The following is a 15483-nucleotide window of genomic DNA, read 5'->3' as shown; positions in this document are numbered from 1 at the left end:
GGCACTGGACGATGACAAAAATAACAACAGTGTTGAAACCCTGATATTACTAGGTTTGCATGCAATTTGGAGATTACGAACTGACTACGTCCTAGCTTAAAGAAAACGCGAAACCTGCGTGGAGGCACTTTTTTGTTGCTTTTGCATATACAAGTTCGCTGCTGGGTGGCGCAGATGGCTTTAGGAAGCGATGGCAGGTGTGGCAGAAGCGCCTGCAGTAAAGACGGGTACCTGATAGATGTGCGGTTCCCTGTCTGTGTGTTTTAGAAAAGCTGCAAAAAGAAAGAAAGAATGCTTCAGTGCATGGTACCTGCTATGTTAAAGAAATAAGGAAGACGCAGAATAATAATAATAAAAAAAGAAAGCCGCGGTAGCTCAATTGGTTTGAGCATCGCACGCGTAATGCGAAGACGTGGGATCGTTCCCCACCTGGGGCACATTGTTTTTTCATCCACCTTCACTGCCATGAATTTATCATTGCTTTAATTCAATTAGTAAGTACAAGTAATTTCCCCTGTGTTTTCTTTGGTGTCTTTGTTGGCTTTCCACGATAAGACACACCTTGCGAATGATATTTATGTAAGCGTCATTTTTTAAAAATCAGATAGGCTCTGCTCAAACATGATAGTTTACTTTGTTGAGAAACCACAAAATATATTCTTTCGGTTCGACATCTAGAGGTCTATGTTCTAGAATATTCTTACTTGATTCCGACTGAAAATTTTACTTTTCAAACATACCTGCTCAAAACATTATTACAAGGACGAAATAGTCAACGAAACACGTAAACATTTGTTTGGGGTGTGGGTTGAAGTGATATTAAACCTTGCAAAGGCAGATTCCAAGCAACCCCACATCCCACAGAAAAGGATTCAAGAGCTGCAAAATATTTCGGGAATGCAAGTTTCTGTAGCTTGTTTTCACAAAACAAGCCAGTCCAGGAGACAGTACCCTCGGCGGGATTCGAACCCGCAATCCCCGGTTTAGGAGACCGATGCCTTATCCGTTAGGCCACGAGGGCGAACGTTTCGGCAATCATTACGGGCCGCCAAGACAGACAAAAAAAAATCCCATAACGCATAACCTCTGTGAAATTGTGAACGGGTGGATTACCGGGCAAATTTGATCGCGAAAAGTTTCCACCGAATTCAGAAAATCCCTCGACCGTCGCGGCCGCCGCTCCCGAATGCATAGCAAACAGCGCAAGCCACCCTGTTGGACCAGTGACAGTACAGGTACCGCCATCTATGAATTGATTTCGAAACTCCGCCATACTACGCGACCGCATGGCACGTTGCCGATTTATGACGTTGCTGTTACCCTGCTGCTGGCCTGTCCACCGTGCTCCTTGCAACTGCCGTACTGAGAATCATCACTGTTTGTACTGCCTCATTGTGGCGATAATTCGGTGCTGATGCAAGTGGACAAGAATGCTTGTCAAGACAGCACCGAGAAAAGTGCAACTACGGCGTATGTACCGGTTCCAAGGTGGGTACTGCAACAGGCGTGGCCGAAGTATCGTGAGTTTCGCGCCAAAATGGGTTTGGCGGGCAGTTTAACGGGCAGTTTGAATCGGTCTGAGCGGGCGTGTAAGTGGTTCGTGATGATCTAGTTCAGTAAATATTTCTTTTTCTTTTTTTTGGTCAGCACGGCATGTGAGCACAGCGTCGCCTTATCTCCGTGACGTCAGCGGCGCCAAAATTGTTCATAGATTTCTCTATGTGCATACGACGTTCAACTTCTCTTTTGTGCGTTACTTGCTTTCCTTCGGAAAATTTTCTTGTTTTGGATAAACTGGATTGTTGGCACAGGAATGTGACATCCAGAAAGTTTGCAAGAGGGAGAGAGAGAGGTCACGTTTACTTCATATGTTCGTCTTAACCCCGGATCCTCATGTGTTCTTGCATGAGGCAGTTTTACAGGAAAGCTGTTAGCCTCTAGTTGGTCGGCACTTTTCTTGTCCGCGTTCGTCAGCAAAAATGTCAGAAAATGTGATTATAACTATACGGACACTCGAGGCAAATTTTGCCATCACCGTTATGACCGTTTATAGCGCCGTGGCATGGACGCTGCCATTTTTGAACACGCGACCGCGCCGCCATTAAGCGCCTCCTTGCGGGAACAGGAAGCCTATTGGATTCCTGTTCCCGAAAGCGGACGACGTGGTGTGCAACACAGAAAAGCGACATTTTCGCTTTCTGGGAGAATTATTATGTGCCAGTAATGCAAAACTTTCAACTGAAAGTGCGAACGGAACCTTACTTCAATATGATAATTCACACATGATCTCATTGGAGCCTCATGGAGGTGAGCGGATATTTGAAGTCGGCGCGTGTGTGTTTTCTGAGGGAGCGATACGACATGGCGCGTACCTCACTCACTCACTCACTCACTCACTCACTCACTCACTCACTCACTCACTCACTCACTCACTCACTCACTCACTCACTCACTCACTCACTCACTCACTCAATCAATCAATCAATCAATCAATCAATCAATCAATCAATCAATCAATCAATCAATCAATCAATCAATCAATCAATCAATCAATTTATTTGACATTCATTACAGCATCTGTACATTATGAATGCGAGAACAAGAACAAAAAGCTGCTAAGTTGCAGCTTTTTGTACAGCAGCAGTTAATGACATCTTAGTTGAAATCAAGAAAAAGAAACGGGGGCATGGGCAGGACATGTAATGAGGAGGGAAGATAACCGATGGTCATTAAGGGTTACGGACTGGATTCCAAGGGAAGGGAAGCGTAGCAGGGGGCGGCAGAAAGTTAGGTGGGTGGATGAGATGAAGAAGTTTGCAGGGACAACAAGGCCACAATTAGTACATGACCGGCGCAGTTGGAGATGTATGGAAGAGGCCTTTACCCTGCAGTGGGCGTAACCAGGCTGATGATGATGATGATGAAGTAGCAGCTTGAGATACCTCTATCATATGTCTCCTTGAAAAAGACAAGTCCAATTGTCGAAACGTTGGCTCCCGCTTTTACCTTGTTCTCGTTTTGCTCATCGTCTTAAAATTCCATTTCCCGCATCCCCCTTGTTTTCCCTGTATGTCTCCTTTGTTTGTTTTTTTCGGTTACAGAAGATAGCTCTTACCCCCTTCAGAACTCTGTAATATGGATGGAAACAACTTTATTCTGAATCCGGCAAATTTGATGACCCGGGCTCAGGTCTCCCATGAGGGGACTTCGAGGCCTTGCCTCGTCGCCGCCTCTCGGGCTTGCTGGACAGCCAACTCTTGTGTCTTGAGGTTGGAGCTGCGCAGAGCGGCGGCCCACTTCGACGCAAGAGCCTCCGGAGCTACTGCCATTGTAGCTGATGTAACCCGACACTCCCACAACATGTGTGACAGCGTCGCTCTAGTGTCCTGACATAATTTGCAAAGAGCATTCGGGTATTGCGCGGGGAAAATGTGCTGCAATCGCACCGGACTGGGGAATGTTTGTGTTTGCAATTGTCGCCAGATGACTGCCTGGCTACGTTTCAGCATGGGGTGAGGTGGGGGCAGCAACCGCCTGCCTAGCTGGTAGTGCTTGGTGATGTCATTATACCTGACCAGGCGTTCTCGCGTGCTTTGAGCCAGCAGTTCCGAACTCGAAGAGGCGGTCCCCGATTCTGCGCGGCGGGTCAGTTCTCGCGCAGAGCGGTGTGCTACCTCGTTCAAGTTAATGAGGCCCTCATCGGTGGGGGTGGCGACGTGCGCTGGAAACCATATGATGGCGGTGTTATCGAAGTGCTGTCGACCAGCTTTCCTTAGAATCTGGAGAGCTTCGGAAGAAATGCGCCCCCGCGCGTAGTTGCGAACTGCGGATTGTGAGTCGCTAAACACTACCTCGCAGAGGGGGTCGGTAAGCGGTTTTCTGTGCCATTAAATGTATACCTCTTGTTTCTACTGCGTCAAGGTATTGAGCCCAACGTGCCTTGGGTGTTTTGCGCTTGTATGAAAGTCCAGTCGGTCAAGAATAGTTCTTTTTTTTTTGCTTTGAGCGCTCATAATTCAATTCGCAGCGTTACCGTTTTAATTCACGTACTTGCCACAATACAGGAAAATTTGCTTGCACGGGAGGCGTTCTCAGTTTATTATCATTGTTCTATGCACAGTCCACTGCGATTAAGCGTACATGATCGCAGTGGACCGCGATTATTCACAGTAGCGCCAACTGTTAAATCTTGCTTGTTATTGTAATGCATATCATGTTCTGTTACACCACTCATTTCTGTAGTGCCCACGGGCCTTGAAAATATGAATAATAGACAGACAGACAGACAGACAGACAGACAGACAGACAGACAGACAGACAGACAGACAGACAGACAGACAGACAGACAGACGGACGGACGGACGGACGGACGGACGGACGGACGGACGGACGGACGGACGGACGGACAGACAGACAGACAGACAGACAGACAGACAGACAGACAGACAGACAGACAGAGAGACAGACAGACAGACAGACAGACAGACAGACAGACAGATGATAGATAGATAGATAGATAGATAGATAGATAGATAGATAGATAGATAGATGCAATAAGTGAATATAGCGAATATATGAGCGAAAATACGCGAAATCTGCTCATGTCGCATTCATATCAGCAATAAGCATCATTTTTATTTCAAGGCTGAGTAGCCTAATCTGTAAATATAATAATTCATCAATAACAACCATTTACTTGCGAAAAGACACTGAATAACACGGCAACTCGCCTTTCTCCTTCTTGGTACTGCATGGGTATGCTTCAGACTTGCGCACGTTACAGAAATAAATGAACCCTTTGCAATTACTTAATTAAACATGTAATTGAGCACAGTGACCAAGTAATGTAGCAACAAAGTAACTGAGCAATTACTAAAATGTAATCAGTTACATTTACGTTACTTTCCTTCCAATAATTAGTAACATTGCATTAAAACAGTGTTAAGGATGGCGACCCAGGACCGTAGAGCTAGCGTTGGCCAAGTGGCTTGGAGTTCGACGTGGCCGTGGGACTGTTGTCAAAAAGAACAGTGCGAGTAGTCACGCAAATCTTTCCGTATTCTCTGGGGCTTTCTTTAAGGCTTGAAAAAAAAAATACTTTTATGTAGCATGTATCGACAAACACAAGGCTGGATCGCGAATAGAGCAGGGTGAGAGTGGTAAACAGTGCTCTAATCGACACTTTCGCTCTGAAAATAACATTTGAGCAGTTGAGTAATTATTAACGAGTAATTATGTAATCATGAGAAGTACACAAATAGCCTGGCTTACCTTGAGTCTTCTTCAGCTACTTGGCACCTGCATATTTTTTAATTTTGTCACAAGTTACGTGGGACGCCTGGTGTATTGCTTGAACGTCGTATTCTTTGTTTAATTGAAGCCAACTTTTGTACGTTGGTCAAGTTGGGCAGGCTTGGCGTCGTGGTCATTCAAAATTTCAGGGCAGGGAAATATACCCTACGCTATTCCCCGAAAAATTGTCGGACGGTGCCGTGGCCCTACCAAGCAGCGAAAAATGCCGAAAACACCCTACTGTGGGGTAATTACCCTACAGTTGGCAACACTGACGTGGCCGTCGGTCCTGCCCGTGCACGTAATCTCACGCCGATCGCCGATGAGGTCTACTGGTACATGCTAGAGCACCTGTGTATGCTCCCATTTATCGCTAAGGAGAGCATGTACAGTAACTCTTAAACGTCTTAAGGGCGAACTTCCCGCAACGGCTTGCCACACGCCGCACCCACCAGCTAGGCCTAACCGACGCGTTGTGGTTAAGCCTAGCTGGTCTAACCGCAAACCGACCAACGTTTCGGTTTGGTGCCGAGTGCGCGATACGGCGATGATAGCTACGATAACGTGACCGTCGTCATGCAGAACAACAAGTGCCGTCTAGCAGTGGCATGCGGAAGTTAACTGTATGGCGTGCGGGTACGCTCGCGAAATTTCCTGAAACCTTTTTCTTTGTCTAAATTGTCGCACCGCAAGGTTGGCGTGTGGGCTTTGCTAGTGAGCGGGCCGAGTAAATACCGCAAATAAGCGAGATGTCAAACACACAAGTTTTGTAGTGTGTGCGTAGACTCTGGTTTCCCTCGGCCCTGTCAGCGGTGCTGAAGCACCACAACTTGATGAACGAAGTGTTTCGCAGCAAAAAGGTGTCACACTTCGTCGTGTGGTCTATACGTGCAGATGTTCGCTAAACGATAATACCATTTTTGTCCGAACACGAAAGCTTCGTCTGAACCTATTTTCGCAATGCGTGGGATATCCGCAAGGTTACTTTCTGAAAGACATTGTCAACGAGCACCGCGTTTAGGGTGCAACCGGCTATCGCAATAAATAAATAAATAAATAAATAAATAAATAAATAAATAAATAAATAAATAAATAGCACTGATTTTGCTGCGAGCCCCTCTTATATGAATGCTTTGACCATCTTCCTAGTGCAACTCCCTTTGCTGCATCTGTTCTCCATTCTGCAGGAGTGACACTTGCAAGGTTCCCAAGGTCTTCACGTTGCTGTACGGCGACAGAGCCTCGACGCTCACGGACGCCCTCGGGCGGCTAGGCTTGTCGCGCGTGCAAGTTGACGCCTGCGCCCTGCTGCATGATCTCACTGACCTGTTCGTTGTCGTGCCCAGAGGCTTCCCCATAGAGGCATCCGACGAACTGTCCAAGTTAAGCGGCGAGTCGGTCGCCAGTTACGACAACTTCCGCCGCGCCTTTACGTCTTTCATTCAGCGGAAGTGCCGGGGCGATGTGTTCTCCTTCTCGTGGTACCGACACGGCTGCTTCGGAAGCATTCTGTTCGAAAGAGCAGCGTTTCGTGAACTCTTCGCCGTGCTAGGTCCTCACTGCACCGCCGCACTGCTACTGGGTTACTACATTTTCGAACGCGCCGACAAGGACACTTTTGTCCAGTGGATCGGGCCGCCGGCGTCTGGAGTCAAGGTCAACACTTTGCCAAGCACTGAGCGGTCTGACGCAGCAGCGCCTTCCTCGGCACAGCGAGTTGAAAACCAGACGCTGCAGTTAAGAGGTCAAGCCCCGACGTCTGGTGGCGGCACCGTTGGCCTCGGAACGACGAAGGACGGCGACGGCCAATGTTCAAACGGCGTGAATCCTGTTTCTTCGACTTCGTCAGCCACCGACCACCACGCGGCCGAAAATGAAACTGGCGGTCGGAAGCGACCTGCCGGAGTGTCGTTCTCCCGTCTGAGGGCGCTCAAGGCGAAGAGGGCGCGACGTCACGAGCCGAAAGCCGTCGCGCGCAGCCAGGCCAGAGAAGACGCCTACAGGTTTCACGCGTGGACCATGCTGTACGTATCCGATCGCAGGAGGGTGGAGAGCCGCTTCATGCTCGGGAGCCCCTCGAACCTGGACAGCGCCAAGAAGCTGGCGGACAAGGTATTCGCCACGTGGCCGGACTGCCCCGTCGAAGTCCGCCACCACGCCTGCCTGCTGCGCGCCCTGAGGCAACTCTTGAAGAATCACAGGTCCTGCAGGTACGGCAGACTTCTGACGGAGCACTGTCCGTTGCAAAACGGCGGCGATGCTAGTGAGGATAAAGGCAACGACGACGTCGACGACGGGGATCTCTTGCTGCTGGCTTCTCTGTCCGATCTCGTGAAAGACCACGTGCCAGTGAGTGCCGTCTCCGGATTCACGCATGCGGCCCTGCGGAAGTTGATCCCGGTGGAACTGTTTGGTTCGAAGACGAACTCGAGGAAAGTCATCAGCCGAGCTGCTTCAGTGGCTCGGATGAAGAAGGGCGAGGTGCTCAACACAGCCGCGTTCGCGGCTGAGCTCCGAGCCGACCAGGTCCCGTGGCTGCAGCGAATGGCGAGCACCAAGGGCAACAAGAAACTTCCGTGGCTGCGCGCCATGGTCACGTGGTGCACGAAGCTAGCGGCGGCCATCGTCTCCGTCTGCTTCTACGTCACGGATTCGCGCAAGGGCAAGCGGCAGCTTCTCTTCTACAGGAGGCGCGTGTGGAACGCCATCATCCAGGTAATGTACCACTAGAAGGGGTAAAAAAGTTGGAAGGCGATTTAACCTCCAGTTGACATCGATGAAAGACAATGTCTTCCTGAGCGAGTTGCGGATGAGAAAGGTGCGGAGTGACCGCGCGCGACACTCCATCGCGTCGCCTCTCGCGCGAGAGGAGTAGGAGGAGCCTCGGACTGCTTAATATTTCTGACTGCGCTATCTTCGTGATGGGTCGGCCCATGTCTTCAGACTGCACACACTCACGGGTTCTGCACACGATAGAGTCTATAACAGATATACCCGATACGAAAAAGTTGGGGTAACTCGCCCAGGAAGACAGTGCCTATAAAAAAGCGCTTTTATGCTTTGCTTTGATGTTCAAATTTCGATAGCGTCTCTGCTGTGGTTATGCTTGAAATGAAAGTGTAGTGTGTATATCGGTAGAACATTTCGCGCGCTGATAGTCTACGCACAAAACCATTTGTCCGCAATTGTCGTAGCTGGTATACCGTATGTTGTCGGTTGCTGTTGTGGCTAGGATTATGATCGATGAACAAAGGCCGTATAACGTAAAACTATTCTAATTTGTTTTTATTCTAATTTCCAGCCCTCAAATTTACTTAACCGCAGATGCAAACGTCGAACGGTGACCAGCAGTGTTGTTTGAACAGCCCAATAAAACGTTGTCTTCGTTTATGATAGGTTACCTTTGCTTGCTTTCAAAACGAATAACGTTGCCTACTTTGACAGGTTTTTATCTGATTGGCTGACGTGAGGCGAGAAGCACACAGAAGTGGATAAGGGTTTGGTGGGACCGAGTGCTAGCGCAGTGAAAGTTAACCGGATGAGCAGGGTTCGCCGAATGCGCATAGGAGATACCAAATCGAACATTCAAACGCAGACGCCTATATATACAGCAGCAATATTTTTTTTGCGGAATAAATAATTAAACTGCCAGTACTGACTAACGCAAAAAAGACACAGCTAACTATCAGTGACAGATAATCGGGTTAGGCACAATATCATCAAGTGTAATAAAAAAAATTGGCAGAGGTTTAACTCTTGTAAACCTAGTTATCAGGAGCGAAAGGTCTGTTTGGCTTGGTTTTGCAAAGGCAATGCACACAGTGCTTCATTAAAGTTAGGCCACAGTCTTTCACACACGTTACACACGCTGCCGAATGGGCTTTCTGTGAAACTGCGCTGAAACCTGGCCGTCGTTGTCGAGCTTGCCGCAGCCGAAAGGTGTGGTTCGTCAAGAGTTCGTTGTGGGTGCCGTTGCTTGTTTCCATGGATTCGTCTCCTTCTTGTTGTTCGTGTTGCTGAACGACGGTGGCGGTTGCAGTAGCTTCGATCTTGGCATGCTTCCGTGCTTGGTAAGCTTCTGTATAACGTGCTAATCTGGCCTCCCTTTGCTGCCGTGTTTCAGCAGGCAACTTTGCATTTGCTTGAGATCTAGAAGCCTGGCGTCTAGCTATATCTATTGGATGATTGGATACAGCCTTTCGCTTGCCGGCCCAGCCGGCGCGCCATGCATGGCGAGACTGAGTGATTGCGTGACCAAGCGCCGGCGAAGCAGCCTTTAAACTCTCGCCTAGTCACGTGACCGCAGGAGCGAGGCTCCGAGCGAGTGCAGATGCGACGCCTCTCCGCAGCGAATCACGTGGCATGACGTCACACCTGCCACAATTGCGCTCCGGTGGCTCAGAGTCATTGCGACGCGATGAATGACCATGCGAGACATGGCGTAGTGAAGCTTTCTCTCTAAAAGCTGCATGAATACCCTCTCAACTAGAGCCTCATTGCGAACATGTACTCTGTCTACGGAAGAACGGCTACATTATGACTAGCTTTCCAAAAAACGGTAATAAAATGGCTGTCAAAAAATTAGTTGAGCAAAAAAAAAAAAGCTGCCGATTGATTTGTCTGCCGTAAACAAAAGTAAAAGGGCCCGTTGCACGAAAGACATCACTAGTTGTATCGTAAAAGACGAAACTGCTACATAGCTAGACTGCAAAAAACACATGAAAGACTACAAAAAAAAATAGACTGACATCCAGTCACTTATGTATCCTTACGTAATTCGAATGCGAAAGCATTGGGATTGAGTTATCACCTTGAACTAAAACGCCTCCTTAATCCGCCTTTCTCTTGATTTGTAGCAACCTAATCCACCTTAATTCGCCTTGCTCTAATTTATACGAACCTTAGTCCACCATAATCCACCTTGCTCTAATTTGTACCAACTTTATTCCACATTAATCCACATCAGTTCACCTTAATCTACGTTATTCCACCTTAATTCAATTTTTCGAGTGGGCCACGGCGTCCGTCCGACGCCGTGGCTGTTCACCGCGGGATTTCGCAGTGTGAGCCGCTGCAGGCCCAGCGCCGGGAACGTGACGTCATCACTTGGTCACGTTGGCTTTCACCGACGCCGGCGCTCGCAGAATTTTCCGCTTCTCGGGCATTTAACGTTTTCGCCTTGATATCACAACAAGTTGTGATGTAGGCTTCCGCAGCGATACAAGGCTTGCATTGCCCATTTTGTTGCTGCATCGCTTGAAAAACTTTTGTCGTTGTCACATTTATGATAATTAGCGATACCTTACAGATGGAGACCAGAAACCGGACTAAGATTTGGTTTTCAGTATTAGAAAAAAACGAATAGTCGATTTTCGAACACGAATCGAATACTATACACTAACTATTCGTATTTAAAACTTCCAATATTCTCGCCTACCCCAAAAATTTTGAACAAAAAAAGCGAAAAGAACTACTTTGTCAGAGACAACAGAGGGAATGGTCACCACTCGAGGTCGAAACACTCCAAATTGGGAAGGGAGGGATTAGTTTGTAAGTATCCGCGTATTGGACATGTAAATTTCGTATTCTGCTGAAGTGCTGATTGACTTCCAGCCAATGAGCACTTTAGCAGCAAATAAAATGGACATGTTCAGTATACTCCGTTTCATACATCAGGTGCAACGCTGTTGCAGCAGACAGACGCTGTGACAGAACGCGCGGAGTGATAGATTTTCGCGACCGAACTACTTGCGTAGCTTCCGCAGTGTTTCACCTGATGCCTGAAATGAAGTATAGGCGGACATGTGCAAAATACCTCCTTGGTTGGTGCATAATGACATACATTTTTGAATGTGGCGACGCAGAACTATGGCACCTCTGCCAGCATTGGTTTGTGTGCCCGTTTGGCCCCCCTTTCATGAACGTTCGATGCTGTAAACTTCGTAGTTGTAAGCCTGCCCTGAGCTCTGAATATGTTGTAACTCACATGCACTCTTGTTCTTTCATATTACGTGTTCTGTCGTGACGCATGCCAGTGCAGTTATTCGGCACCTCCCCTCGAAAATGTCAGGTCTGGGCGTCTGGCGAAGACATCCTGCAGCATGCCGACGCTTCCAGCGGGCCTCCCAGGATGAAGGGCGTCGGCCGTCTGCTTCCCAAGGACGAAGCCGGAGGCGTCCGGCTTCTGGTCACCGCGCCCGTCGCCAACACCTTGGAGGTGAGGTTTCGCACCCTGAAGGTGTTCCTCGACTCTCTCAAGGTCAACGGTGGTGCTGACAACCTTTACCACCGATGGAAGTCGTTCGTCGCCGAGTGGAAGGGACGGGACAAGCCCAAGGTCTTTTTCGTCAAGGCAGACATCGAGAACTGCTTCCACAGCGTCGATCACGGGGTGAGTGAAGAATACCTGCATTTTGCCATCATTTTCGTTCGACCAATAGCCGGTTGCGGTGCCTTAAGGGGCATTCAATAGAAAGACTAAACCATCGTAGACTGATGAAGTACCCATTGAAAACACCTTGCATTATTTGGCAGTAAGAGTTTCGTTACTAGAAGGGCAAATCAGGGCCATAGTTCCAATTTCTGGACTTGACTCCGATACCTCAGCGCAGGTACGCCTGGGTGACGTAAGGGACTTCGAAGCATATTCTCGCATTGAGACCGTCGTGGCATTGTAAGAGCTCTTGAAACTCGCGAAGCTGTGTCTTGGGCTCCCTTAGAATACAGTGCAACCGACCTTCACCAATAAAATATGAACTTGCATTCGCATTTCCCGGCCGTGCAACTACTAGTATATTAGAAGAGCATAGTGAATAGTACGGTTTTACTGGCTGCGGTCGCAAACTGTTCGGAAATTCAACGCTTGTTCAGATTCTGTAGTCTAACTTTTCGATACCACCTGTACATTACGGTTAAGTATGACACTGGGGATATGAATTGGTGTCACAGGGACCACTGTGTCGACTGTGATAAGTAGACACTCTATATAACAATCTGAACTTATTGGATGTTACATTCCATAGTTGTGTACCTTAGGCTATGATAAACAGTGCAGATCTAGTGCAAGGCTGCAATTAAATTTTGACCGGTCGGAGTTCTTGAGACACTAAAGATAAGAATAAGCTGAGATGTATTAGCAAATTTTCTTTTGACGATACCAATAAAGCCTCTCTGCCTAGAAAGCTTGGTAAAGTCATAAAAAAAACACCAAAAAACGGTGGCGACGTGACCTTAAACTTACTACAACAGTTCTCCTTGACGTCGTGGATTATGTCGTCTGCTCGGGCTTAGTTAAATATGTTACAATAATAGTGAGGACGACATTGTATTCTAAGAGAGCCGTAGAATAAAACAAGATTGCATAAGTCTTACTCAGCGAAAGCCCCGCGAACCAAATATGACAAAATACTATAAAATCAGTAACGTCACACTTACCTACCGGCGCTGGGGTTTCGGCGCGCCATTTAAATAATGAATCTTGGACCTTTATTTTCTTTTATAATGATCAGCATATTACCGCAAACCTAGCGAAAATTAGTTCTGAAACAATGCTTCCGCAACGGTTTTACTGAGTCATCCTGTGCGTCTTTCAGGTATGACTAAATCTGTGATTAAGCGTTTTAGCGAGCATTCCGCCTCACTCGGAATGCTCCACCCGTGACCACTAATTGATTCACTGATGAAGTTTAACGTCTTCAAGCAACACTGCGGCTTTGAGGGGCGACGTACAAGATGGTTCCGGATTAATATTTTGAGATTAAAATGGACAGTCAGATAGATAGATAGGTAGATGGAGAGATAGATAGATAGATAGATAGATATATAGATAGATAGATAGATAGATAGATAGATAGATAGATAGATAGATAGATAGATAGATAGATAGATAAGAAAGGCAGAAAGGTCGACCTAAGCGGTTGTTCTAGTCTGCTACTCTGCACTAATAAGCAGGGAAGGAAAGGGCAAATATAGTGGTGAATGAGGGTGAAGGGCAGACTGTAGTGAATGCAACATTTGCAGTTTTCCCAAGTGAGTGATAACACCGCATATTCTTGTACCTCTCCCACCAGGTGGCGCTAGAAGTGGTGGGCCGGGCGTTTGAGCGCACTGAGCGCGAGGCCAGGGTTGTGGCTTGCACTGTGGTCACGCTGAACGCCTACGGTCGGGTGGTCAAGCGCTGGAGGCAGCTGTTCGCCAATGACGTCACAACCATGACGTACGATCGGGAGAACTCGTCCCCTCCGCGCCGCCGCTTCGCTACCAAGGCGAAAATTCTCGTGGCGAAGACGTGTCTCCTGCCGAACACGAAAGAGCTGAAACAGCTGCTGCGGGACTACCTGACGAAGTTCCATTTCCGGTTGCACGGCAAGACTTACAGCCTGAGAAAAGGCGTGCTACAGGGCGGCCACCTATCCGCAGACCTTGCAGACGTCTACATAACTGCGATGCAGAGGCGACACCTGCAAGAGTTCGGCGGCGCGAGCGGAGATCTCCTCGTACGCGCCACCGACGACTTCCTCTACGTCACTTCCGACGAGGAACGCGCCCGCCGCTTTCGGGATACGTTCTCGCGTGGTTTTCCGGACTTCGGGCTCTTTTCCAACGCTTCCAAGGTGCAAACGAATATCGAGGATGCGGTGGACGATGACGAATACGACGTCCGCACGCCGGCTCCTATCAGACAAAGAGCTGATTTCTGTGGCTACGTATTCGACATGACTACGCTGGAAGTGTTCCGGGAACCCATGTCTTCGTTTCCGGTCGAGTGGGTGGTAGAGAAACCAGAGCGTCGAGCGGGAGAAGCTCTAAAAAAGTACCTGCAGCCCTGGCACCTCCCCGTCTCTCCCCTGGCGATGGATCCCATGATCAACTCGCGGGAGTGCGTGATTGCTGGCGTCCTGGACTCGTTCGTCGCGCTGGCCAATCGCTTCTTCTGGTCGGTCAACGCGATGCGCTACGTTGACGAAGGCTACGTGACAGAGGTGGTTCTTGGAATCCTGGACAACTTTTTGGTCAGAGCTCTTCGGTGGGCGTCTGGCGAGGGCATTGAGCTTTCGCTTCGCGACGAAGAGTTGCGGTACCTCTTCCTGTTGGTGTTCGCGAGGAAGGCGGACCGCAAAGCCAGTTCAGTGGGGAAGCGTCTCGCAGAAGTGGTTCTCCGTGTTGGTAAGAAACTGGCGCCGATCTGCGATGTGGAACACTTGACTGCATGCGTTGAATTGGCTTTGTCTTGATGGCACTTGATTTCTTAAGAAGATGTACGGCAATTACACAATTTCATGGCTAATACATGTTGTCCAGTTTATGGGCAAATTTGCACGAAGTGATGTGGGACATAGATAAAGATTTTAGGTTGTCGATAAGCTACGTAAAGTTAGCACTAAATACTTCGCTGGCATACTTCTGTGAACGTTAACTATCGGTGCTCAAACAAATGCTGCTTTGGCAATATATATTATGGCGTCAATGTTACAGCGGCTGAGACGAACTACTCGGAATACCGTAATCTGAAACGCCAGGTGCTTCACTGTTTCGCGCACTGTCGTAGCGGGGCGCAACCGCATTTGAAAATTGATATGTGACTGCGTGCAGGCAGCAGACCTATCAGCATCATAGATCAAAACGAGACAGCACAATGCTTAACTCAGTGTTTTTTTTTCTGCGACCGCGGGATGGGAGGCGTATGACGGCGTATGACTTTATGTCATGGCACCTTCGGTATGTATGGTTTCTGTCGCGGCAATTTCTGGCCGGTGGTACGTTTACCGGCTGGGCTTTCGCCAAGAACTAGCGAGTTCTACTGACAGACACAATGGGAACTTTGGGCCGTTGTACATTCGTCTTTTTTTTACCCCGCTTAGTCCTACCTTTCTTGTTCAGGTTTTGCTGCTCATATTTTCTGTTAAATTTTAACCGCTCAATATTTTCCCGTCGAGTGCACATTGGCGCTTCGTTGCGCGCTGACGTATTTTAGCCTTGTTCAGAATGAGCGATTCGAATCACTGACGCGAGCTTACCAGTGCTTCACCACGAACTGTCTCATTGTAACTTCGTTCTGCGATACATTTCTTACATTTAATAATTCAATAAATTGTTTTTTTTAAACCGTCCAGCAGTGTTTGTCCAAGTGCATGCTGTTTGCTGATTGTGCAGATTTGTCGCTGAGCTGGGGGCACAGGAGTAAGCGTAGGA

At 48.2% G+C, this 15483-nt stretch overlaps 1 protein-coding gene and 2 non-coding genes across 3 annotated transcripts; 2 read left to right on the top strand and 1 right to left on the bottom strand.

The window, feature by feature from the left end:
- The first annotated feature begins 364 nt into the window (after positions 1–364).
- Positions 365–437, top strand: TRNAT-CGU (transfer RNA threonine (anticodon CGU)). The gene has a single exon. It is a non-coding gene; the product is annotated as a tRNA-Thr (tRNA).
- Positions 438–948: 511 nt separating this feature from the next.
- On the bottom strand, positions 949–1021 carry TRNAR-CCU (transfer RNA arginine (anticodon CCU)). The gene has a single exon. It is a non-coding gene; the product is annotated as a tRNA-Arg (tRNA).
- Positions 1022–1414: 393 nt separating this feature from the next.
- On the top strand, positions 1415–14554 carry LOC142563336 (telomerase reverse transcriptase-like). Its single transcript, XM_075673896.1, has 4 exons — positions 1415–1488; positions 6480–8007; positions 11363–11683; positions 13362–14554. The coding sequence occupies exons 1-4, from the start codon at positions 1415–1417 to the stop codon at positions 14523–14525; spliced, it is 3087 nt and encodes a 1028-aa protein (XP_075530011.1). The 3' UTR covers positions 14526–14554.
- The last annotated feature ends 929 nt before the right edge of the window (positions 14555–15483 follow it).

This window comes from Dermacentor variabilis, chromosome 11 (assembly GCF_050947875.1).
Source record: "Dermacentor variabilis isolate Ectoservices chromosome 11, ASM5094787v1, whole genome shotgun sequence".
Lineage (NCBI taxonomy): Eukaryota > Metazoa > Arthropoda > Arachnida > Ixodida > Ixodidae > Dermacentor > Dermacentor variabilis.
This window is presented reverse-complemented; position numbering and strand designations above follow the sequence as displayed.

Excerpts from the sequence above, each read along its gene's own strand:
- LOC142563336 (XM_075673896.1), top strand. The coding sequence starts at position 1,415 with ATGCAAGTGGACAAGAATGCTTGTCAAGACAGCACCGAGAAAAGTGCA. Across the intron at positions 8,008-11,362 it reads TGTGGAACGCCATCATCCAG|GTCTGGGCGTCTGGCGAAGA; the intron begins GTAATGTACCAC and ends CGAAAATGTCAG. Across the intron at positions 11,684-13,361 it reads TCCACAGCGTCGATCACGGG|GTGGCGCTAGAAGTGGTGGG; the intron begins GTGAGTGAAGAA and ends CTCTCCCACCAG.